General features: G+C 46.2%; 2 protein-coding genes and 4 non-coding genes across 6 annotated transcripts in view; 2 read left to right on the top strand and 4 right to left on the bottom strand.

Annotated features, from left to right (window-relative positions):
• Nucleotides 1-3,260: 3,260 nt before the first annotated feature.
• RPL23 (ribosomal protein L23) lies at nt 3,261-9,230 on the bottom strand. The gene is made up of 5 exons (XM_025995789.2): nt 9,136-9,230; nt 8,487-8,570; nt 8,071-8,199; nt 3,501-3,614; nt 3,261-3,396 (listed from the first exon to the last, which is right to left on the bottom strand). The coding sequence occupies exons 1-5, from the start codon at nt 9,146-9,148 to the stop codon at nt 3,314-3,316; spliced, it is 423 nt and encodes a 140-aa protein (XP_025851574.1). The 5' UTR covers nt 9,149-9,230; the 3' UTR covers nt 3,261-3,313.
• LOC112918200 (small nucleolar RNA SNORA21) lies at nt 8,321-8,455 on the bottom strand. Its single transcript, XR_003234632.1, has one exon. It is a non-coding gene; the product is annotated as a small nucleolar RNA SNORA21 (small nucleolar RNA).
• Nucleotides 9,231-14,968: 5,738 nt separating the features above from the next.
• On the bottom strand, nt 14,969-15,040 carry TRNAC-GCA (transfer RNA cysteine (anticodon GCA)). The gene has a single exon. It is a non-coding gene; the product is annotated as a tRNA-Cys (tRNA).
• A 3,744-nt stretch (nt 15,041-18,784) lies between these two features.
• Nucleotides 18,785-18,856, top strand: TRNAC-GCA (transfer RNA cysteine (anticodon GCA)). The gene has a single exon. It is a non-coding gene; the product is annotated as a tRNA-Cys (tRNA).
• A 1,654-nt stretch (nt 18,857-20,510) lies between these two features.
• Nucleotides 20,511-20,582, bottom strand: TRNAC-GCA (transfer RNA cysteine (anticodon GCA)). The gene has a single exon. It is a non-coding gene; the product is annotated as a tRNA-Cys (tRNA).
• A 520-nt stretch (nt 20,583-21,102) lies between these two features.
• Nucleotides 21,103-25,419, top strand: part of LASP1 (LIM and SH3 protein 1) — a 40,172-nt gene continuing 35,855 nt past the window's right edge. The window contains exon 1 of the mRNA XM_025995788.2: nt 21,103-21,515. Coding sequence (XP_025851573.1) covers nt 21,447-21,515 — 69 coding nt within the window. The 5' untranslated portion in view covers nt 21,103-21,446. The remainder of the gene's footprint in view (nt 21,516-25,419) is intronic.

Below are 25,419 nucleotides of genomic sequence, written 5' to 3'. Positions count from 1 at the left end.
CACCGCAGCCTCCGAGGGCCTTTCTGGTGGGAGTGCAGGGCCCTAGCTCGGGGGCCCCCTGCGCATTAGTAGCATTGTTACGTGGGTTGGTGTCAAAGACTCCTGCGACACAAACCCTATTGTCCCATCCAACAGGGTAGGCTCTTAGGGCTGTGGCGTAAGTTGCCCGCAAGGCTCTCTGAGGTGAAGGATGACTAAGAGGAGATCATGCAAGAGGAATTGGAGATTGGAGGGGTGTTGTGGAATTGGGGTGGTGTGAACGCAGTCGGGCATCGCCCCGCCCCCACCCTCCATCTTACCATATACATTTCCTAAACTCGGTTCCGTTGAAAAGCTCGTACCCAGAATGGATCAGAAAGAGTTCAGATACCACCTACTTCCAAATCTCATTTTACGTAACTGGGATTTGAAGCTCGGAAACATTGGGATATTCCCTAAATCCATTTAGTGGCAGACCCAGAACCAGAATTCAGGACTCCTGACTTCCACTAAGTTCACTTAAAGCACTTCTACTTACCTAATTATTTTCATCAGCTAGCATTTCTCCTTCTAAAAAAATTTTTTTTAAAACCAAAACAAACAAAAAACAAAAAAACAAAACAAACAGGTGCACCTGGGTGGCTCAGTAGGTTGTCTGCCTTCAGCTCAAGTTATGATCCTGGGGTCCTGGGATCTAGCCCCACAGCAGGCTTCCTGCTGAGCAAGGGAACCAGCCTCTCCCTTGGTACTGCCCCCCTCCCCATGTTAATGAAATCTTTCAAAAACCCCAAAAGCAAAAAGTCCCAGCAGGTTGACACAGTACCATATTTTTTCCTCTAATTTTATGTGTATATGACTAGCTACAGCAAACCATGAAGTGATTATTTCTTAAAACACTCAAGAAAGAATTTGAGAGAGATAGCAAGAGAGCACAAGTGGGGAAAAGCAGCAGGCTCTCCACAAGCAGGGAGCTGGACATGGGGGTTGATCCCAGGACCCTGGGACCATGAACCGAACTGAAGGCAGAAGCCCAACCAAGCCACCCTGGAACCCCAATTTTTACTTATTTCCAAAATTTTCCCCTTTAATAATATACCCTTACAAAGATGCTTTATACATCAAAGTGCTTTATTCAAACTGCTTCTTTATAAGGTGCTGTTATTTTACACTAGACAACAGGATTAGGGAAATCTCTTATATTCACTATTATATAAAGGCACATGTATTAATTGGAAAAAGGTTGCTTTATATCTATACAAAAAACCCCATTCTGGCAATTCAATACTCAACATATTTAATGTCTCTGACAAGTAAATTCCTTTTTTCTTTTTTAAGAGTTTATTTATTCATGAGAAACAGAGAGAGGAAGAGACAGTCAGAGGGAGAAGCAGGCTCCATGCAGGAAGCCTGATGTGGGACTCATCCCAGGAATCCTGGATCACGCCCCCAGCCAAAGGCAGGAGCTCAACCACTGAGCCACTCCGGCGTCCCACTGACAAGTAAATTCCTAAGAAATCTGGAATCATAGGAAATGAAGTCTATAGTTTGAGTTCATTCTATTAAAATTTGCAAAAAACCTGGAGAACATGGAAGCAGGAAGGTGAGAAATTTCATATATAGAGCTCACACAAAGGGATAAAAAGGATTAATTTTAAGTGGAGGACCTGGGGGCTTCATATCACATTAAAGATTTCAAATTCACCAGGCTGGAGGATAGGGTAGGAAAACAGGTCTGTTTTTTTTTTTTTTTTTTTTTTTTTTTTTTATTTATGATAGTCACAGAGAGAGAGAGAGAGGCAGAGACACAGGCAGAGGGAGAAGCGGGCTCCATGCACCGGCAGCCCGACGTGGGATTCGATCCCGGGTCTCCAGGATCGCGCCCTGGGCCAAAGGCAGGCGCTAAACCGCTGCGCCACCCAGGGATCCCTGGAAAACAGGTCTGTTTTAAGACTTCCAGATTTAATATTCCTAAAGCCAAGATAGGTGTAGTCTAGACAGCCTTGGTTCTCAATCTTGGCTGCATCTTGGAATCTCCTAGGGATCTTAAATAAGTACTGATGCCTGGGTCCTACCTCCAAATCTGACTTAATTGGTCTGGGATATTGTATGGCCTGGACACATTTCTTAACTCTTCTGGTTGAGAACCGCTGATTAGGTCTAGTAATTCCATCTTGAATCTTGAAGGACTGAAGGGTAGCCATCTTACCAAATATGTGCTAGGACCTACACATACTCTAAGCTTCAGCCTTACAGAGAACACCTAAGGCGGAGTGTACTCAGATACTAGATATATGAACATCTTAGTCTAAAAAGCCTATTCAAAAAAAAAAAAAAAAAAAAAAAAAAAAGCCTATTCCTACATCTTTAGGCCAATTGACCCACACCTGCTAAGTGCTTATTTTTTCTCTCAGGCTCTGAATGTCACATAAATCATGGTTTAGAAAAAGTTGCAATGTCCAATGCTTTCATGCTTAATTTGCCAAGGTTTACGCCCATTATGCTGGTTAATTACATCACCTTTTATTCATGAACTAGGGTTTGGCAGGTACATTATACAGCTATCTTGTCAAAACATTTTGACAGCAAAAAACATGCAGATATTTTTAGTAACTTAATTACAAGAGCAAATTTATATGGCAATCATGTGTTAAACTTTACAACTATAGTCCTTTATGTGCTGGCTTACCCAAAGAAAACTCTAACTCCCAAGTATGCATATATAGACATGCACCTGATCCTTCCTCACATTACTCCCTGAACTCCCATCCTTGTCCACAATCCAATCACTCACTTTATCTCAGATTAAGAGCAGTGCAGTTGGGCAGCCCCGGTGGCGTGGTGGTTTAATACCGCCTGCAGCCTGGGGTGTGATCCTGGAGACCCAGGATCAAGTCCCACATCGGGCTTCCTGCGTGGAGCCGGCTTCTCCCTCTGCCTGTGTCTCTGCCTGCCTCTCCCTCTGTGTCTCTATGAATAAATAAACAAAATCTTAAAAAAAAAAAAAAAGAGCAGTGCAATTACCTGGGGTGACCTCCCGTTAAACAGTATTTACTATCTGCAATTTACTTTAAGGACTCCAAACAAACAAAAAAAAAAAAACAAACTAAATTTTATAGCAGAAACGGAATAGTCCAAAAGTTTCTGTAAAGTCACAAAGTGCAAGTACTGCAGTGAGTAGCTTCATTTTACAAAAAGAAGGGTTAGGGGGTGTTCAAGAAGAATGACATGTAAAAAAAAAAAAAAAAAAAAAAGAAGAATGACATGTAGAAAACAGGAAGGCAAACATTGAGAACAAATAATTTTTATTTTTTTTTAAAACAAATACACCAAAGAATTATGCAATGCTGCCAGCATTGGAAGCAATCCTGGGCCACAAGTCTGCACACTCCTTTGCGACTGGTCCTGTAATAGCAGAACCTACATAAAAAAAGAATGAAGTGACAGATAAGCTCAGATAGACCCTAAGGTTAATAAATCAACTGCTCTCAAACACCTAGGCAACACTTTGATTTCTTTCTTACCTTTCATTTCACCTTTATTATTTACTATAACCCCCGCGTTATCCTCAAAATAGAGAAACACACCATCTTTTCTCCGGTATGATTTTCGTTGTCGAATCACCACTGCTGGATGTACTAAGAAGGAAAACAGGAGAGCAGTCATTAACCTGTCAAGTCCCACAGCCACCACAAGAAAGTAGTTTACATCTCACTTAGTTCTCCAACATTTCCCACTTGGACAGAATATATACTCATCATTTGCTTTTCATTTCTCAAAGCAAGTGTGGGATACTGTAAATACCAATCAACCCTTAAGGACTTAAGGAAAGACCTTATTCCAAGTCAAAACTGCCTGCATTTCTTGCAAGTATAAATCTGTACTCTTTTAGAAAGATTAGCAACACACTAGCAGGAAACTTGCTGAGCACCTCAATACTTGTTCCCACTTCAGGAACAGGTGGATACTGTTACAATCTTCGTATCACAAAATGGGACCCCCTTTTGGACTGAGTAAGCAGAGGTCAAGCTATTAACTCATTAGGCAATATTCCATCCCAGTATGTATTAAAACCTCCAGGAAAGTACATACCTTGATCTAAAAACTACTGCTTTCAAGGGTTAGGACTGAGTATGTACAGTGTTAGATTTTACAAATAGAAATTCATTCACACAAATTTAACCAAAGAAGCCCTGTAATTTCTAGTGTGCATACATATACAGATACTCCTTGAATCCTAGCAATACATCCAGGATCTTGACCACACTCTATTTTATCTCAAATGCCTAATTGCCCAGCAAATGTGTTTTGTCTTTTTTTTTATAGAGCAAAAACTTAGGGGCTGCCTGGGTGGCTCAGTCAATTAGCCATCTGCCTTCGGCTCAGGTCATCGTGCTGGGGTCCTGGGATCAAGTCCTGTGTCAGGCTCCATCCCCTCTCCCCTCACTCATGCCCTCTAATAAACAACAACAAAAATTTACACCTATCTGCAATTTTTCACATATAGGGCCTATCATCTGTGAAGCAAGGAAAAAACAGGTTACAGGAAGGCCATGGTCCCATTTAAGAAGTTTACAAGCCGGGATCCCTGGGTGGCGCAGCGGTTTGGCGCCTGCCTTTGGCCCAGGGCGCGATCCTGGAAACCCGGGATCGAATCCCACATCGGGCTCCCAGTGCATGGAGCCTGCTTATCCCTCTGCCTGTCTCTCTCTCTCTGTGACTATCATAAAAAAAAAAAAAGGGAAGAAGTTTACAAGCTAATTTTCTGCAAATAAGTCAGAAAGGATGGGGCACCTGGGTGGCTCAGCTGATTAAGCATCTACTTTGCAATCAGGTCCTGATCTCAGGGTCCTGGGATTGAGCCCTCCATCAAGCTCCCTGCTCAGTGGAGAGACTTTCTCCCTCTGCCCTTCCTTCTGCTCATGCTGTCTCTCAAATAAATAAATACAATCTTTTTTTTTTTTAAAGACTGTATTTATTTATTCATGAGAGAGACAAAGAGGTAGAGACATACGCAAAGGGAGAAGCAGGCTCCTCTCACAGGGAGCTTGATGCGGGACTTGATTCCAGGACCCCAGGATCACAACCAGAGCCAAAGGCAGATATCCAACCACTGAGCCACCCAGGTGCCCCAAATAAATACAATCTTTAAAATAAAGAGAAAGGACATACAACAAAATATTATGTGATCATCTCTTGGAAGTCTGAAAGTTGGATAACTGAAATTTAACTTCCACTTCCTATGTACTTAACTGTGTTTAACTTTTTGAGGAACTGTTTTCCAAAGTCTTAAGTAACTTAAAAAAACCTACCTGCACTAAAGTGAACACTCGCCCAAACCTTCACCTACTGCACGGAAGTACTGAAGACAGGGACGTCCTGGGATCAAGTCCCACATCAGGCTCCTCACAGGGAGCCTGCTTCTCCCACTGCCTATGTTTCTGCCTCTGTGTCTCTCATGAATAAATAAAATAGTGAGAAAAAAAATAAAGTACTGAAGACAGACATCACCTGCATGCAAACCTTAACTGTCACTAGCTTAGAAACTTTTGAACAAGTTACTTATCTTCGGAGGTTCAAGTTTTCCTCTTGTAAAATAGGGATAATAGTTACATTTCCACATTCAAGATCAGACACTGCAAATACAGGACACGGATCCTGGCTATCCTTGAAGCTAATACTTTCACTATCCGTAAGATTAGCCCCTGATAAGGTTTTTTCTTAAATCTCTACACTCAATGTGGGGCTCGAACCCCTAAACTCGAGATTAAGTTGTATTCTCCACTGACCGAACCAGCCAGAATCCCCTACCTCTGGATTAGGTTTTAACAATGAAATACACATTGAAAGATAACTAGTATTTACTGAGACCCTCCTCTGTTGGACTCTCATCTACTCATAGCCACACACAAATCCAGGACTCTGGACCTCCAGAACTGCCCCTTTCCACACTTCTGTTACATGGAAGGCCAAGGTGAAGGGATCTATTCATTCAGCAGAAACAAGGACCAGTAAGATTAACAGTGTTGGCAATTCACTATTTTTAAAGCCATTTAAGTGTCCTCTGGTCTGTCCCACAACAATCTGAGACCAACAACACATCCCACTGCCATCTCATCAACAGTGACAATGGACTGCTCTGCCCTTCTCTGACAGCTTCCCAGGCCACAGAGCAGACCCAGCAAGTGTTCTAAAAGGAAAGCCTGTCCAGTTGCATGCAGATCCCAATCTACACATTGATTAATCAATAATCACAACTCCAAGCCCTCAAGTGGGTATTCAAGGTGAGCAAAGACCTCAGACCCAAAGGCTAAGAAACCAGGGGGTGGGAGGGGTGCTTGTACAGGCCTAAAAGGAATAACTGCAGTATGTGGTCACAACCCATCGTATTCCTACTGTACATCAAGAGATGGCCAGGACTTCTCAGAAAAGCAAGATATCCCAGGGCAGAGATAGACTAAGCAGGTACAAGAGCAAAGTTCAGGAGCTGAAGTTAAGTGCATGGAGTATCATGAGCTCTAAAGCCAGACAAAACCTTACAAGTCAGAAGTGCTCTGAAACCTTCTCCCACCCAACTCCTAAGGGAATTAAGCAATGAGCAGTTCCCTATTATAGTTTCTACCAGAAGAGATTTAGAAGCAACTATGCTAAACCTTTGACAAGTCACAATTTTGAGTAAATCTCATCTATATAGGGCAGCCCAGGTGGCTCAGCAGTTTAGCACTGCCTTCAGCCCAGGGCGTGATCCTGGAGTCCCACGTTGGGCTCCCTGCATGGAGCCTGCTTCTCTCTCTGCCTGTGTCTTTGCCTGCCTCTCTCTCTCTCTGGGTCTCTCATGAATGAATGAATGAATAAATAAATAAATAAATATTTTTTTAAAAAAAAAAATCTCTTCTATATAAAGAACTTGTCCTAAAGCAGGAGGCATATGTTATTCTCTACTTACAAATTGTTAGGTCATAGGCCAAATGCTCTACATTCTCAGCTTATTACCCGAATCTCACAACCACTTGAGAAACTATGCAAATAGGGATCCCTGGGTGGTGCAGCGGTTTGGCGCCTGCCTTTGGCCCAGGGCGCGATCCTGGAGACCCGGAATCGAATCCCACATCGGGCTCCCGGAGCATGGAGCCTGCTTCTCCCTCTGCCTGTGTTTCTGCCTCTCTCTCCCTCTCTTTGACTATCATAAATAAATAAAAATTAAAAAAAAAAGAAACTATGCAAATATTATTCTCTTTCAAATCAGTTGTTCCAGAAAAAGGAAACTTGCCTGACACCTCATCCAACTCTAAACATCTACCAAATGATCAATAAAAAATACATTTACTAAGGGGCCTGGCTGGCTCAGTCAGTAGTGTGTGGGACTCTTAATCTTCGGATTGTGAGTTCGAGCCCCATGTTGGCTATACAGATTACTTAAAAAACATTTACTAGGGGATCCCTGGGTGGCTCAGCGGTTTGGCGCCTGCCTTTGGCCCAGGGTGCAATCCTGGAGACCCGGGATCGAATCCCACGTCGGGCTCCCGGTGCATGGAGCCTGCTTCTCCCTCTGCCTGTGTCTCTGCCTCTCTATGTCTATCGTGAATAAATAAATAAAATCTTTAAAAAAAATTTACTAAATACCACCATATTCATTTACAGCCAACCAATGAGCAATGAACCATGCTCCACCAAATGAGCCATCCAGGTGCCCCACGATTTACATTTTTAAAAGATGGGCCCAGACTTCAATGTGGCAAAAATATTTAAGGAGTTAAGAGGGCAAGAACAAATAGAACAATGGGGTGCCTGGCTGCCTCAGCCAGTATAGTGTGTGACTCTTGATTTCAGGGTATTAAGTTCAAGCCCCTCACTGGGCAGAGATTACTTAAAAACAACAACAACAACAACAAATACAGCAAGACCAGGTAGCGGAGAGCAGTCTCTAAGACAGCAGGGGCAGAACGTCAATTCCAGGTATTTATCTCGCACTGCCTCTCAAAGAAAATCAAGGTTTAAGAAACCTTTAGAATGGTAAAATTATTCCATTTTCCAATAAAGGGAAAAGTCCTTCACCTGTCCACCAAGCAACGAGGATTCAGTGTCTCTACTCACCCTTCTTCCTGAGCTCTGGTTTGCCTTTCTTCACTGTGGCCATCACCATGTCCCCCACACCAGCAGCAGGAAGTCTGTTCAAGCGTCCCTTAATCCCCTTCACGGAGATAATATACAGATTTTTGGCTCCTAGAGAATGTAAACAAAAGTGATTGTTCTTTGGCCAGTATAATGCTTCTCCTGCACTTCCAAAACCTATCCCTCTGCTCACACTCCCAAGTGAGTCCCCATGCCCGACCAAGGTGGTACACCTTGTCACACCACCGATTGAAGCAAAACAACACAATATGCTGCTGCTTCACCCAAAAGCAGTGTTTTTACTCTACCCTTTCTTGACGGCTCAGTGGGTCATCAGTCAAGGCCCACCAAGTGCTTTTAAAAGGGGGAGTTTGGCACAGTGCCGCTGAAGGTCTCACCTGTGTTGTCAGCACAATTGATGACGGCTCCTACCGGAAGACCCAGGGAAATCCGGAATTTTGCACCGGAGGACCCACCACGTCCTGCGGGTAAAAGAAAAACAGCATAGGGGTCACTGTCTACTCATGGTTCGGAGTTCCCCTCCCACTCTCAAGAAATAAATTCATTTGCACATGCTTTGGGCAACGGTATACTCAATTGCCTCTCTCCGGGTCTACGCCTACCCCTCCCCATAGCAAACGGCCAATTCCTATTACCGCCCCTACGTTATGATGAAGGGGCCTGAGCCTCTCAATCCTCGCTCCAACTTTTGCACCACGTAGCTCTCCCCGAAGGCAGCAGTCGTCCACTCTGGGGTCTAAACCATCCCACTTCAACAGCATTACTGGAGGAGCGCCAGGCGCAGGGGGAGGACCCCGCGGGGTTTGGCCTAAAGTCCTGTCCGGATCCTGCCAACTCAACTCTCCAGCCACCCACCCACCCCCCGCCGCTTTCGGGGGCCGTTCCAGGGCTCTCACGGCGCCCTCCTCTCCCTCTCCGCCCCGGAGGAGAGCAAAGTGCCTCAGCTGCCCATGGCCGCCGCTCCGGGCGAGCCCAGCAGCCACCTCGCGACAGATGGCGAAGGATACCCAAGACTCAAAACCTTACCTCGCTTCGACATCTTGAACACCGGAAAAGGACAGAAAGGAAGGAAGACTAAAGGACTCTGGGATATGAACTTTGATGCCCCGCCCAGTCTCGTCACGTGGCCCGGAGTGTGCTCAATCGGCTTCTTCTCTCCGGCCCCCGGCGCTGGCCTATTACGTAATAAATCCTGCGCCTCGGCGTGCGTTCGGGTTGCGAAGAGGGAGGCGTCCGTGTAGAGGGCTGCTGGAGGCAATGCCTCTCGGAGCGTTCTGTCGACGAGCTCTGAGGTAGTTGGGGAAGCAGAAACATTGGTTAATTTACCCAGCAACCTCTTCGGAGCACGTACTATGTGTCGGGAACTTCGCTGGTGGACACTCGAGGTTCGGGAATGATTAAAAGGGTCTGTGCTGTGTAGGGGGCCCCGGGGACACAGGGAATGGGGGACCGAGCTAGAAAGAGCTCCAAATGGTGTCGTTAGGATGTGGTATTGAAAAAAAAGAAAAAAAATTGTGTTGAAAGAGAGATTGCGAATAAAAATCAACAACCCTCGTCCCCCAAAAAGGATGTGGTATTGAGAAGGGCCATTCTAGCACTATATATATAATCCCACATATGTGTGTTTGGTCCCATACCCACTTGTATTTTAATTAATTAATTAATTAATTATATTTATTTTAAAGATTTTATTTATTCATGAGAGACACGAAGAGAGAGGCAGAGACACAGGCAGAGGGAGAAGCAGGCTCCCCGCAGGGAGCCTGATGTGGGACTCGATATCGGGATCCTGGGATCATGTCCTGAGCCAAAGGCAGACACTCGGCCGCTGAGCCACCCAGGCGCACCGCCATTTGTATTTTAGGTAACTTTGGCTTATTATCCCTTTCACAGCTTCAACTTCCCCTTTTTCTAGCTTTCCTTTTGTCAATACATTCATGCAAATATTTATTGAGCACCTGCTTTATGCCAGGTACTGTCATACATCGGACTACCTCAGGGAAAAAAGCCAGATTGACATTATTGCCTTTGAGGAGCTTACGTTCTGCTAGGGTGGCAGTGAAACCCGGTATTAGATGCTAAACAATAGATACACTAACTGCAGTGTATAGTATGTAAGATGATAATGTGTACTATGGAAAAATAAAACAAGGTAAGAGGAATCAGGAAGTGGGAATAGGGGCACATTGCAATATGAAACAATATGGTCAGTGTAGGCTTCATGGACAAAGTTGATATTAGAGCAAAGACTTTAGGTGAGGGAGTTGGCAATACCAATGTCTGGAAAGAACAGTGGAGATAGACATCAGCCAATGAGTGGCCCCAAGGCTGAAGTGTGCCTGAGCAATAAGAGGGCCAGCAAGGAAGCCAGATGTGACTGGACAGAGTAAGTGAAGGGAAGAGTAGTAAGAGAGAAGGTCAGGAATAATGGAATGAGATTGTGTAGGGCTTTGTACACCTCTATGGACTTTGGCATTTGTGGACTGAAATGGAGAACCATTGCCCCATTGTAAGCAGTGAGGGGACATGATCTGACTAATATATCAGGAGAATCACGCTAACTGAGGATAGACTGTGGGAGAGGACGAAAGCTCTTGCAATAACCAGGAAAGAAATGATGGTGATTTGGACTACAGTGGTAGCAGTGGAGGTAACGTGATGTGGTCAGATTCTGGATGTGTTTTGGACGTAGAGCCAATAAAATGTAGGGTGTGTAAGAAAAGAAGGAGTCAAAATGTCTCCAAGGCTTTAAGTCTGACGAAGTTGAAGATGGCACTGTTATCAACTGGGATAGGGAAAACTACAGAAGGAACAGGTTTGGGGTTAAGAATAGGACTTCAGGGATGCCTGAGTGGCTCAGTGGTTGAGCATCTGCCTTTCGCTTGGGGTGTGATCCTGGAGTCCTGGATCAAGTCCCACATCAGGCTCCCCATGGGGAACCTGTTTCTTCCTCTGCCTGTGTCTCTGCCTCTTTCTGTGTCTCTCATGAATAAATAGATGAAAATCTTGAAAAAAAGAATAGGACTTCAATTTTGGATAACCAAACAAGATTCAGATAACAAGTTGGACATATTAACCCGGAGTTCTGAAGAGGAGGAGCTATAAATTTGGAAGTTGTCAGAATATAGGTATATATTTGACCCTTGAACAATTCTGGGATTAGGAGCATGGACCCCTCTGTACATGCAAAAATCCATGTATTTCATGTATAACTTTTGACTCCCCTAACTTAATTATTAGTAGACCAGAAGCCTTACCAATAACATAGTCAATTAACATATGTTATATGTGTCAATATTGTATTTTTACAATATAAATAAAATCAAGAAAAAATGTTACCAAGAAAATCAAAAGGAGGGACTCCTGGGTGGCTCAGTGGTTTAGCTCCTCCCTTCAGCTCAGGGCATGATCCTGGAGTTCTGGACTCCCTGCACGGAGCCTGCTTCTCCCTCTGCCTTTGTCTCTGCCTCTCTGTGTCTCTCATGAATAAATAAATAAAATCTTTAAAAAATCAAAAGGAAGAAAAAAATACATTTATAGTACTGCATTTAAAAAAAATGGGACTGCAATTCAAACCTATGTTGTTTGAGGATTAAGCACGTTTCAAACCATGACGGTGGATGATATAAGGTAGGGGTATCTGGCTGACTCAGGGGGCTCCTAATCTCAGGGGTGTGGATTTGAGCTCAACAGTGAGTTTAAAGATTAATTAAAAAAAATATAAGAAGAAATAAGAGTAAATAAAGACCATGATCTAAGTTCTGGGGCACTTCAACAGTAGAGAAGTCTGTAAATCTGTTCATTTATAAATCTCTCTTAACACTCTTAAAATGCCTTCATTTGGCCCTGCCAACTTCTCTAGCTACCATTTTTTTTGCTCTCCTTCACTTTCATGTGTTTCTCTATGATTCCTTTACCAAATTTATCTCTCAATGAACAAAACACCTATCCATCCAGGTGTCCCATCTGAGACTCTTGCCCGAGTTCTTTTCAGTTTGTCTTCTGAATGTCTGTAACAGGGGGTGCCTGGCTGGCTCACTGGGTAGAGCTGTGACTCTTGATGTCAGCGTTGTGCATTTCAGGCCCATGATGGGCATGGAGATTACTTTAAAAATAAAAAATCGGGCAGCCTGGGTGGCTCAGCGGTTTAGCGCCACCTTTGGCCCAGGGGCATGATCCTGGACATCTGGGATCAAGTCCCACGTCTGGCTCCCTGCATGGAGCCTGCTTCTGTCTCTGCCTTTCTCTGTGTGTGTGTGTGTGTGTGTGTGTGTGTGTGTGTGTGTGTGTCATGAATAAATAAATAAAATCTTTTTAAAAATTTAAAATAAAAATAAAAAACCTCGGAGTACCTCGCTCGCTCAGTAGTTGAGCATCTGTCTTTGGCTCAGGTCCTGATCCCAGGGTCCTGGGATCGAGTCCCACATCGGGCTCCCCACGGGGAGCCTGCTTCTCCCTCTACCTGTCTCTGCCTCTCTCTCTGTGTCTCTCTTATATAAACAAAATATTAAAAAAATAATAAAAAATCTCAAACAAAATCTGTTATATCTATCCACTTCTCTCCATCTCCTCTAGTACCACTCTGATCCATGTCTTAACCTAAGCTACTTCTGAAGCTTCCTAGCGTACCTCCTGACCTCTGTTTCTCCCCCTCCACCCACTCACCTTTCATATAATGGCCAGGAATGATTTTTCAGAAATACAAAGTCGTCCTCCTGAAAATCCTCCAGTGGTTTCTAGCACTCTTAGAATCAAAGTTAAAATCTGTATCATGGCCTCCTAGGCCCTGATCTGGCATTGCCCTACCTCATTAACTGTATCTCACACCATGCTTGCTCTTGTTCTGACGAGTTGGCTTTTTAGTCTTGGAAACTGCCCATGCTCCTAAATACCCTTAGGCTTCTCACATGTTTGGAACTCTCTACCCTGCCTTCCCTCATCATGTATATCATGTCTATAATTTTTCAGATTTTTGGCTTAAATATCTTGTCACCCATGGTTTTCATGATGCTGCTAATAAAAGAAGTTACTATTTATGCAATGTTACTGAGTCCTAGTCATTGAGTTAAGCATTTTACTGGAACGTGACTTCTTGGATCCGCCCAACAACCCTGTGCTGTAGGTATTCTTATTCTCACTTACCAATGAGAAAACCAAGACATACAAAGGTAAAGTCCAGGAAGATAGTACATGAAAGGTGGAGCTGGAATGTCCCCCCAAATCTGGCTCATTTCAAAACACAGGCCCTTAGCCACTATGTTGGCTATATTTCCTCCTGTATTTCCCTTTGTGATCAAGCCCACCCTGATAGCTTCAATCATTGTCTATATGCTAATCACTCCCCCATCTATATCTGCAAGCCCAGACATTTCTGCTTAGCTCTCACCAATATACAGAAATGGTGATTGGGATACCTCTGCTGCACAGGGACTTCCAACCTGGCATGTCCAAAACAGAAATCATCCTTTTCCCAGGAAATCTGTTCTTCTTCCTGTATTAGTTTTTTTCTTCTTTTAATTTTTTTAAAGTAAACTCTATGCCAAACATGGGGCTCAAGCTCATAACCCTAAGATCAGTGGTTGCATTCTCTACCCACTGAGCCAGCCAGGCTTCCCTGTATTTGTCTTAGCTGGTGCTACTACCAGTGTCTGACCATAACACTTTATTGCTTAAAACACCGAGCTGGCTCTCCAGGGCTTATAGAATAAAGTCCAAGCTCTTAGCACAGTATTGGAGTCTCTGAAATGGCTTACCTTCTCTCTGGCCTCATCTCTGATCACCTCGCCTCTTACACTTCATTCTCCAGCAACACCAAACTGCTTAGGATTTCAGGACTCTTGCTTTATCCTCATGTTCTTCAAAATTTGTGCTCAAATGTCATACCTTTCCTGTGCCATTTCACAACCAAAGCATGCCCTACTCTGAGCCCTCTCTTTACTAAGAGTAGTGGTTCTCAAGTGTTCGTCTGAAGACCTCTTAACATTCTTAGATTGTTGAAGACCCCAAAGGAGTTTTTGTTTATATAGGTTATGTCTATCGACATTGACCAGATTAGACATTAAAATTGTGAGATGTTTAAGTATTTGTTAATTCACCTAAGATAATAAGTCTATGCTTATTAAAAATACATAACATCTTAAAATGAAAAATACATCTTTCCAAACAAAAATTATTTATTTATTTAAAAGATTTTTATTTATTTATTCATGAGAGACAGAGAGAGAGAGAGGCAGAGACACAGGCAGAGGGAGAAGCAGGCTCCCTGCAGGGAGCCTGATGCGGGACTCAATCCCAGACCCCGAGATCACACCCTGAGCCTAAGGCAGACGCTCAACTGCTGAGCCACCCAGGCGTCCCCAAACAAAAATAATTTAATGAGAAGAGTGACTTTGCTTTACATCCTTTTGGGGATCCCTTTAATGTCTGGGTTAATGGAAGACAGCTGGATTTTCATGTTCCCATACAAAATTTGTTAAGATATCACACATGGTAGCTTCTGGAAAGCTCTACTGAATACTCAAGAAACAGGTAAATAATGTAGTATTGTAAAACTAACTTTCTCTTGCTAGAAAGTGTCTCTGAGACACCCGGGAATCTTCAGACCATTGTTTGGGAACCACTGACCTGCATAAAAGGGCCCTGGAATGGTTAAGGACATCATTACCTCATACACTAATTCCTTTGTTTGCATGTTGACTCAGGTATTAGAACATGAAATCCTCAGTGCTGTGGTTCATTACTTTCTGTGTGTGTTCCAGAACACTGGGCGGAATGGACAGGATAGTATGACTATTTCCTTAGTATTATCTCTCTTTTTTTAATCGTCTTGAGGGTGCTAAGGCTTAAAAGTGAATACAGCAGGGGGCACCCGGATTTGAACCGGGGACCTCTTGATCTGCAGTCAAATGCTCTACCCCTGAGCTATACCCCCTCTGCTGGCTGAAGAGGGATTATATCCTAATTGTAGTGTTCACTGACCAGACCTTTCTGGTGATTAATAATGGTTTGGTACCTGTGATCGATTCTTTGAAGTTTCCTGGGGGTGATACAAAGAACCAAGAGAAGATTGCAGAGGTGATCTGGACCCAGTGGTGGAAGAGGAATGCAAAGTCAGCTCTAACCCAGGCTTGAAGGTCCTGTGGGAGGGGTGTGGATAGGATTCCTTCTTTCCAACAACTACAGGCTTTTCTACCTCTAGCTTCTGGGAATTAACTCTTCTGTGCATTACCATCTTCCCTGCTTGCAACCTGAGCTGCACTGAATCCCCAGCCCAGTGCTTTGTGCAAGAGAGGAAGTGCTTCCCTTGTCCTTCTTCAGACCCTCTCCGCTCCTGTACCAGACGAGCTTCTATTGTCTCCGTTCTCAGCATCTTCAGTCACTTTCTCTGGCTTCTTCAAACATCATCAGGTTTCCCCAAGATCAGAAAGCCCTTCGGTCGCTTTGTACAGCTGCAGTCGCCTGCGCATTTCTTCTTTCTCACTACCAATTTATAAGAAAGGCAGTGACTTCATTTCTTTCATTATCTACTACCTGTCTCTGCAGTTCTGCTACTCTGCATTTGCCTTCTCGACTGTCACTAATTTCTTCCCCTGGAGTATGTATCTTGTTTCTCCAACTAGACTATAAGTTCTTTGAGGGCAGGGATCACTTTACATTCCTCCTTGGATTCCCCCACAGTAGTTGGCACAGTGCCTGGTTCACTACACACCCTAGTTTGTACTTGATAGCCAAACCACAATCCTGATTAAACTCAACTATTACATTACACCACGCTACCACTCAAGCAGCTGAATGTTGTCGGAGAAGAACTCACAAGTCCTGTGTCACCTCATCAGTCTCAAACAGGCTAGTGTTCCCTGCCTAGTATTCCTACACCACTGGCTGACTAGCTAGGTTCACTTTCTCAGTCTCCAAAATGTTTATTCCACACACTTTCTCCTGTCTTAAACCTTCCATATCTTATCTTTCCTCACTCTCTTAGCTGAAAAGCTGGCCTCTTCCTTTTTTGAGAAAATTAGAATCTGTCAGAAGCAGTGGTATGCTGGTAAATGGCTAACAGCTGGCTTAAGAGGACCTGATTTATAGCATTTGCTAATTCCCATGGTGCAAATATCCCACCCACCAATTCCAAGCTACCCAAATGAAATCAACTGGCTTTTTAAATTCCTGAAAATTCAACCATCAGCTCTCACAAGCAGTATGAGCCAAATCTAGCACACTTCTAGGGTTGACCACCTCCTTCATCAACTACCCACTGTACACCGACAACTCCAGAATTACATTTCTGACCCAGACCTCTCCCTGATCCCTAGAATTAACAGGATCTTCAACTGCACTCTTAACATCTCCTCTTCAACATTTATGGGGCAGCACCCCTCTCTTAACATGTTGACCCATATTAGAATGTGAAGTCCATGAGGATAGGAGAGTATCCTGTTTTACTTTCTGGGTAAGCGTTTTTAAAATAAATTTAATTTTTTTCCCTCCTAACATACTCCTTTCCCAGTGTTCTTTATCTCAGGAAACCACATAACCATTCACCAAGAGAGTGAATATAAAAAAGAAGAGTCACTCTTGATTTGTCTCTTTCTCTCCTCTTCCTCAAGCCATCCAATGTACAGGAATCATGGAGCTCCTCTGTCATGATCAATCTGGATACCTATACCCCTCTCCAGCTCTGCTGTTCTCACTGTAGGAGGTTAAATAATGGCCTTCTAGGTATCTCCGTGTCCCAATCCTCTTGTGAATATGTTAGCTTATAAAATAAAAGGGACTTTGCAGGTATGGTTCAGTTAAGAATCTTGAATTCAGGAGTTTATCTTGGATTATGTAGATAAACTCAATTTAATCGCAAGGGTCCTTATAAGAGAGAAGCAGGAGGATTAGAGTCAGAGACCGAGAGAAGATGTGAGGATGGATGCAGAGATCAGAGGGTAAGAAGATACTACCCTGGCTTTGAAGATAGAGGAAGGGGCCATAAGCCAAGAAATGCAGGTGGCCTCCGAGAACTACAAAAACAAAAACAAAAACAAAAAACCCAAAACAAACAAACAAAAACCCAAAGAAACCAATTCTCTCCTAAAGCCTCCAAAAGAATACAGGCGTGTCAACACCTTGAGTTTAGTCCAGTGAATTTGATTTGCAATTCTGACCTCCAGGAGTGTAAGATGATACTTTTGTGTTGTTTTAAGGAAATAAGTTCATGGTGGTTTGTTACAGCAGCAATAGGAAATAAGTACACTGTTGTAGTCTCAGACACCACCACCATCTCTCACCTGCACTACTGCAATAGCATCCTAATCTGTCTCTGTGTCCACCTTTTTATTTTCCTTTATTGTGGCAAGAACACTTAACATGAGATCTACCCTCTTTATAGATTTTTAAAGAATTTATTTATTTATTTATTTATTTATTTATTTATTTATTTATTTATTTATGAGAACGAGTGAACACTGAGCCTGATGTGGGGCTCCATCTCACCACCGTGAGATCATGACTTGAGCAGAAACAAAACTAAGAGTCAGATGCTCAACCAATTGAGCCACCCAGACATACAGATTTTTAAGTGTACAGTACAATATTGTTAACTATAGGCACACTATTATATAACAGATCTCTAGAAATTATTTATCTTGTATACCTGAAACTTTATAGCCATTGGCTAGCAATTCCCCATGTGTCTCTTTCCTCATCCCTGGCAGCCATTCTATTCTGTTTCTATGAGTTTGACTGTTTTAGATACCTCATATAAGTAGAATTATTCAGTGTTTATTCTTCTATGATTGGCTTATTTCACTTAGCATAATGTCCTATGTTGTCAAATATTGCAAAATTTCCTGCCTTTTTTTTTTTTAAGGCTGAATAATATCCCACTGTATGTATTCTCTATGCCAATTCTTGAGTCCCACAGTAGTGTGGGTGATGATTTCAAATCCCCACTCAAAACCGTCCAATGGCTGGCTTTTCATCCATTTGGAATAAAATCCAAACTCCTTACCCTGGATTACAAGGCCCTCTATGGCCCAGGCTACCTGTCCAGCTCTTTTGAATTGCTCTCCCCTTGTCCACCTGTCCAGCCACTCTGGCTCTAGGGATTTGCAGTAGTCATTTCTGCTACCTAGCATTCCTGCCCTCCCAGATAACCAAACTGTTTCTTATATGTCTTTCAGATCTTAACTTTCTAGTTTGTTGTTTGTGTTCACTAGATTTTAAACTCGTTGTAAGAACAGAAAGTGTGTTTGGCACCTAAAGTAGAGAAGTTGCTCCATAAAAGGGGAGAGCCACCCCTAGAGAGTATACTCCTAGAACATCTCCTAGGGGTATCTTGTTAGCTGGTGTTTGTATCTTTTTTAGAGAGACCAGGCAAAAGGATTCCCCACCCAGTTTTGCAAAAGGCTGTTTTCTGACTTCTTTGGGTAAAGAGATGGGTTGGATTGTGGATAAAGAATTGAGCCCATTTTGAAAAGGCAGATTGGTATCTGAGTTCACGCATTTTCAAAATGCCATGTCTTCAACTGTATTTTAATTTTGTTCCTCCTTACTAGAAAATTCAGTATCACCTAGCAAGAAGAAACTTTTTTTTTTTTTTTTAAGAAACTAACTTTGAACAAATAATTTTCAGGATGAAAAATTTAGGATTGCGGTAAAGAGAATTTACCAGGCTTTCACCAGCAGAGGGGGTATAGCTCAGTGGTAGAGCATTTGACTGCAGATCAAGAGGTCCCCGGTTCAAATCCGGGTGCCCCCTTGGTTGCCTTTACTGTTTTTCGCAGTTGTTCAGGTATAACTCGGACTTCTGTAGGTTCTGAATCCGAAACTCTTTGGAATCCCAATCTTTCACTTGTCTGATTTCCCCCAGCAGGTACTTGTTCCTTAAACCTGAGAAGCAAAGAGCAAAGCCCCAGAGGTTGAACGGTGATTACCCTGCCCACTCAGTATATACCCCAACTCAGTGGCAGGAAGCCCACTTGTATGTAAAAAGGCACCAAACTATTTTCATCTCTGAGACTGAGATCTATTGGTTTAATATTAATTATATTTCTCTTTGGGCGATATTATTGCGCTGAGTTCATACTCTGAGAAGACTGTGAGAACAGAATCCAAGTTCAGAAGGCATATCTACATGGTTGTGAAGTTTAAGACCCAGCACACAGAGAGAAGATATGTCAAAAGTGAAGGGCTTTCTCCTTCTTTATGTTAGCTCAAAGGGAGGGCTTTGGTTGGATAAAACTACAGGTGGTAAGTTTGAGGCCTGGTGTCCAGAAACGGGGTGAAAACCTGGCTATTTCTTGGGACTGGGCTTTTCACCTGACAGTGACTCTGCTCAATCTCAATATCTATCTAGACTTTGAATGCCTCTCACATTTATGAAAGCTATGGGGAAAAATGCACTGGAGTATTCCCCAGGGGCTCTGAAGGATGACACAACCAGATTCCCGGTTTAAAATATCACAGCTGCCCCCTGACCCAGGCAGCATGTCTCTCCCTTTCTCCTTTATTTTTCCTTTTTTTGGGCAAAATCTAGTTGAGGGGGTTGCCCTTGCTGATTTAACACAATGTTTCCCTGTGGCCCAACAGTGATAATTGTCAGTCAGGAAGCCAATAGATATCTGCCCTACCTTCAGGTTGTGAAACTCAATTGCCCCCTATTACTAGTTCAGCAGTTCTCAAAGTGTGGAACCCTGACCACCAGCAGCAGCAGCAGCAGCAGCACCCGCACCCAGGAACTGGTTACAAATGCAAATTCTTGAAGTTCCACTCCCGGTCTACAAAATCAGAAAGAAACTGGGGGTGTCTTAACAAGCTCTTTTGGTAATTCTGATTCACACTTAAGTTTGAGAGTCGGGGCATCAGTATATATCAGTTTGCATCCGGATGTAACTTTATTTTTATAAATTAAAATGAGCCTATGGGTGTGCATTCGCTATTTTAACATTCTCCAAGTGCTTTCACCCTGCCTGCGTCATGAGCAATAGGGAAGGGTGAATATAGCAGGTCTATGACATTGTTAATACAGAAAGTTGAAGTCGGGGAAAGGTGTTTGTGGGTTTCCTTATCTTGACCATCCACCTCCCTTATCGGAAATGGAAAGCCAAATTGGGGGGTGGGTGGGTAATCTTGTTCCCCGATCCCAGCGTGAGGCTGCTTTGCAGCGGCCACAGAAACCCTGACGCTTCTGGCGCGGATAATAGGGACACGCAGCTTTTGTCCTTGGATTTGTGCGTGCACCCAGTCCTTCTCCTGCTGGGTACAAAGCAAAACCGAAAGCTTTCTGCTAAGGTTGGAAAACGCGGAAGGCATTTAAAAAAATCCTATTTTGTTTTCTCTTAACCTAGGATCCAATGTTCAATAGTTAATCCAACTTGTTAAATGCTCGTCACAGCGTGGAGGAAAAACCACGAAGGGGGCACCCGGATTTGAACCAGGGACCTCTTGATCTGCAGTCAAATGCTCTACCACTGAGCTATACCCCCACGCCGCTGCTGCGCCTGGACATGGCTCTTTTGGGTGCTAAGACATTACTACACTAAGAGTAGGGAATAAGGAGAAAGGAATGAAGGAAGAAAGGGGGCCAAGCGGAAAGCAGATGGTGTCCGGACCCGGAGAACCCTGGGACAGCTACAGGACAGAGGTCGGGGAGGGAAGAACTAGCCGGGGCTACAAGGCGCAGCGTCCAGGCTGTACCGGTTCCGCCCTACAAATGTGGAAAAGGATGTGGGGGGAAGGGAGGCTAACTAAGGGGCGGGGCAGGGGCTTCCCGTTCCGTCCGCAGGTTCACGCCAGGTACCTACAGGCACAAAGGAAAGTCCCCGAATCTGGTGAATCCGATCGGGCGTTCAGGAGGGTTCTAGCCCCACCCTCGAGGTGCGAGGGCTTTGCCCGCCTCCCGCAGCCCGGGCGCCCCAGATGTGCAGCCAGACCCGCTCCGCGCCGCCTCCAGCGCCGAGGGGTCCCTGGCCTCTGGGCGCGTTTCTCCCCGCACCTTCTGCTGGAGGGCGCCCGCGCACGGGGGACCCTCTGGACGCACCTAGGCGCGCGCCGCCTGCCCAGCCGCCCCCCCCGGAATCCGCCCCCGCGCAGCCCCACGTCGCCCGGGAAGCGCGCCGCCCGCGCGCGCCCCTGCCCGCGCCCGCGGCGCGTCCCCGCCCCGGTGCAGCCCCTCCTCCCCGCTGTGTTTATTAGGGGAAGGAGGGCGGAGGCGGAGGCCAGTTCCCTAGCTCCAGCCGCCGTCGCCGCTGCCTGTGTAGTTGCAGCAGCGGCCGCCTCCCGCCAGCTCGCTCCGGGGAAAGAGAACGCGCGCGAGCTCGGGCGTCCCCGCCCCAGCCCTTCCCGGAGCCATGAATCCCAACTGCGCCCGGTGCGGCAAGATCGTGTACCCCACGGAGAAGGTGAACTGTCTGGATAAGGTGAGCTCCGGGATCGGGAGGCGCGTCCTCGCAACCCCCGAGCAATGCTCCGGATTAGGGGAGGAGAGAAGGGCCGGGTCTGTGCCGCCTCAACCCCGCGATCCCGGGAGGAGGGAGGGAGGGCGGTGTCATGGGGTGTGGGGACAGACCCCAGTCTGGAGGCGGGGGATGTGCGGCGCGGCAGGGAGTCCACGCTTGGCGGTAGCCACTACTGGAGAATTGAGGGCTCTGAGCCCTGGGGCTGGGAGGACGGGAGAGGAGTGGGGAGGCCAGGCCCCGGGGTGGGGGGTGGGGGAAGGTTGGGGTGCAGTCCCGCCCCCTAGGGCCGAGAGTGAGAGGAGACGGCCGCTCCCTCCCCGCCGCGCTGAGCGCCAAGTAGGCGGAAGCGCCGGGCGCTGGAGGAGGGGGAGGGGGAGGGGGAGGGGGAGGGGGCGGCGGGGGGGCGGGGCAGAGGTTGGGGGGCCCAGCGAAACCGTCAGCGCTGGCCGCAAATGGCCGGACTTCGTGGCCTGGAGACCGGGGGGCTGGGGCTATCAGCCGCGAGTGTTGCATCTGATGAATTGGGTTTCGGATAAGGACCCAAGCCCCACCTTTTTTTGGACGACCTGTACCCCCCTCGGTGGTTCAGGGCTTAAGGGACTAGGCGATATCCTCCATCGCTTCCCAGCCCCCACCTCAAATTAGGAGCCAACTCCCGGGGCTAGGCCGCCCAGCCAGAACGGGGCGGGGTCGGGTGCTGGAGTAGGGTGGGTGGCGGGGTGCTTTGCAGAGATCTCTTGAAATTGTGCGCAGAGCCTGAGACTGGCCTGTAGAACAAAGAGCTAACTTTTCAAAGCAGGTTTCCCCAATGGAGGGTGGGGTTGGCTGAGTTCTGGGGAAGCCAAGAAGGGAAGGTGGCCTTCTGGAAATTCACGGTCCCCCGGGGGCCTTTACTCGTCGTCTCCCCCCCACCCCCCCATCCATGCTGGACTTGTTCATCTGGTTGCTATTATACTTTTGGAGGGGGTTGAAGAGTAGAACTGGGTGTTTCCAGCAGTTTGGGGTAGGATAGGTCTTTTAAGCTCCCTAAGATCCTAAGGCGATGCCTCCCCTCTGCATCTCCTCCCCACTCTGGAAGAGAGGGCTCTGTGGTTTTGTCTCCTTCCAAAGCTGACTCCAAATCCAAATATCCCTTCTGACCTGTCTGAACTGGCAGAGGTTGGGGGGGCATGGAATGGAAGAGTAATGAGTGCAGGGCCCTGGGGCCAACTTCATTGCACACCTGGAGCCAGGTTTTGTTTGGGAAAGGATAGTTCATTGGATACTTTTTGTCTCTTCCCTCCCCCTTGTTGTTGAAGCTTCCTCAGTGATCTTTAGCCTATCTATGAGTAAGGGCCACGGGTATCGTTCCCAGGTCCAGAAATACATTTGAACTTGCTTTTGGAGTCAGGAGGTATATGGGGCTGCTGCTGTTCTATCGTCTCTCCTGGGCTTGGCTGGGCAGGAGGACAGGAGGGCCATATTGTGGGCCCAAGCAATGAGGGTGCTGACCTTCCCAAAGACCGCGCCAATTTCTGGCAGGCAGGACTTGAACTTGGAGGCACTAGCTGAAGAACTCACTGTCCTTGCGCACTGGGATTTTGGCCTTTCCTTGATGGGAGGGATTTTGTCTTTTGCATCTTACATTCCATATGCCCCCCACCCCACCCTCTTATTCTCCATAGTCATGAACTGGGAAGAGGCTGTGGGCTCTTTCACCCATATAAGGCAGAAGCAATATATGGTGGAGGGATTGCTAGGCCTGGAGTTGGGAGACTTGGCCCTGGTTCCAGGTCTGCTCCCACCAGCTTTATGAATGGCTGTAGGCCTCAGTAGTCACCATCTATCAGATGGGTATGAATGATATGATTTCCTTGGAGGCAGGGCAGTGTGCTGAAGTGCCTGCCAAAGTACCTGGAAGGGGATGTGATATAGGCTGTGTCCTCCCTATCTTTCTGGGAAACTTGGTCCAGCCCCACACCCAGCTCCCACATAAAGTCTTTTGGTGCTGTGTGCCAGAGGTGAGGGGGTAGGGATCCTGCAAGGTGCCTTCTCCAGGGGTTCTCTTGCCCTAACTGGAAGAGGACATTCAGGTGGGGTTGCCCTGGGAAGTGGGTGTTGGTTAGTCTTCCCTCTTTTTAGAGCTCTCCTTACAGGAAGTGTCCCTGGGGACACCTCCCCCACTCTTGCACTGAGCTGGAGGCCTAGAATATTCAGGTGTCATACCTGTTCCTCCAAACCCTCTATAGGCAATAAAGACAAGCACCTGGACTAGGGACCTGGTGCCCAAAGGACTGAAACCTGGGAGGAAGAACATACAGTCTTATAGGTGTGGTTGCTAACCAACTTCCCAAGGCCTCCCATTTACTATAGGAGAGAGTCAAATTAGATTCATTTCACTATGATTTCCCTATGGTACATAGCTCACGATGTGACCCAGAGCACAAACTACGTCCTTGCTGTTAGCTTTTTCTTCTCCCTGAGCCTTATCCCCAAAAGGCTTAGGTGGGTAGAGGCCATGTCACTTCTGATAGCCACCCTGCCCCCTACCTGCAGTACCCAGTGTGCTGTGCATGCTGAATAAATATGTATTGCTGATGATGGCGTTCGAGGAAGGAGGTTGAAATGTGCTTCCCCAGAGGACTTCTGGGCTTAGAGTTGGGGGAGAAATGGGGTGACCTCATTCGCTCATTCATTGGACAAATATTTATTGAGCACTTGCTTTGTGCCAGGCTCCCTGAATGGCTGCTGCAGGGCTTTTGGGGAGGAAGGGAGTCTGTGTCTCAAAACATCCTCCTCTACATTTTGAGAAGGGTGAAGTTTTGTCCCCGACCCTGTTGGGAAGTGACCCTGTTGGGAAATGACCCTGTTGGGAAGCATTTGCATCTGGGGATCTGTACTGCAAGAGTGCTGTCCCCTGGTTTACTTCCCCAGGCCCCAGAAAACAGGTGGAGACTTTGCGGAAGGCTAGAGGTTTGGCAGGCTGCTAGTTCCCCCTGGAACGCCTTGTTGGTAGGGCTCTCCGTCTCTGGTGGTCTGAGCCACCCCCACAGGGGGTAACAAGGCCGAAGGCAGCTGGGCAAGACACCATGTAGCCTCAATGTCCCACTTTCCCAGCTGAAGCTGAGAACACCCAACAATCACTTTTTGATCATCCATTCACAGTAGCTGCTCCTTCCTGCTACGTGCCAGGTTTGGTCTTCACAAAACAGATGTGATTGCTCCTGTAGATGATAAGCCCCAGAAATGGAGGCTCAGACAGATCATGTGGCTCATTCCCTGCTCAGCCAGAGCTGAAATCCTAATCTAAAGTTCTTTATGCTCAGCGCTTGTGTTTGTTGTGTTTGCAAAAGGTACTTTTATCGACACTGTCTCACAGTGTCTATAGCAGTCCACTCCTTCCTGACTCTGGCCTGAGGAATGTTCTGGGCCTGGGCTCCTGTGTGGAGCTGGGGCACTAGGAATAACCATCTTCCCCTGGAAAATTGGGGAGGTGCACCCAAGGCCTATTTCTTTTAGCCAGCAGCCCAGGTGGCCAACCGAGCTAGGATGGTGACGGGCCCTGCCAGGGGATGGCCTGGGTACAGCTGGTGTTGTTCCTGGGGGGGAGGGGAGGGGAGACACTGTAACCCTTGGCAACAGGGAGGGAGGAAAGGGCCTCATACTCCAACCCTGAGTCATGGCCACCCCAGGCAGCCTGGGTTCAGAGGGCAGGGTGCCTGGCTGCAGGCACAGTGACCTGGAGATCACTGCATCCCCCTCCCACAGAACTGTGAGCAGCCACTTCCCCCACTTACACAGTGATCTCAGAGAGAGAGAGAGAGAGAGAGAGAGAGAGAGAGAGAGAGGCTGGCCCAAGGCCTTGACCAAGTCTGGGGGATCTTGC

Source organism: Vulpes vulpes, chromosome 2, assembly GCF_048418805.1.
Source record: "Vulpes vulpes isolate BD-2025 chromosome 2, VulVul3, whole genome shotgun sequence".
Classification (NCBI taxonomy): domain Eukaryota; kingdom Metazoa; phylum Chordata; class Mammalia; order Carnivora; family Canidae; genus Vulpes; species Vulpes vulpes.
The sequence above is the reverse complement of the archived record's forward strand: the minus strand, read 5'-3'. Positions and strand labels throughout refer to the sequence as shown.

Bases quoted from the DNA above. Each gene is read 5' to 3' on its own strand.
- RPL23 (XM_025995789.2), bottom strand. The intron at 8,200-8,486 runs GTGAGACCTTCA...TACATTCTCTAG, and splicing joins CAATTGTGCTGACAACACAG to GAGCCAAAAATCTGTATATT. The intron at 3,615-8,070 runs GTGAGTAGAGAC...TTTCCTTCTTAG, and splicing joins ACCAGAGCTCAGGAAGAAGG to TACATCCAGCAGTGGTGATT.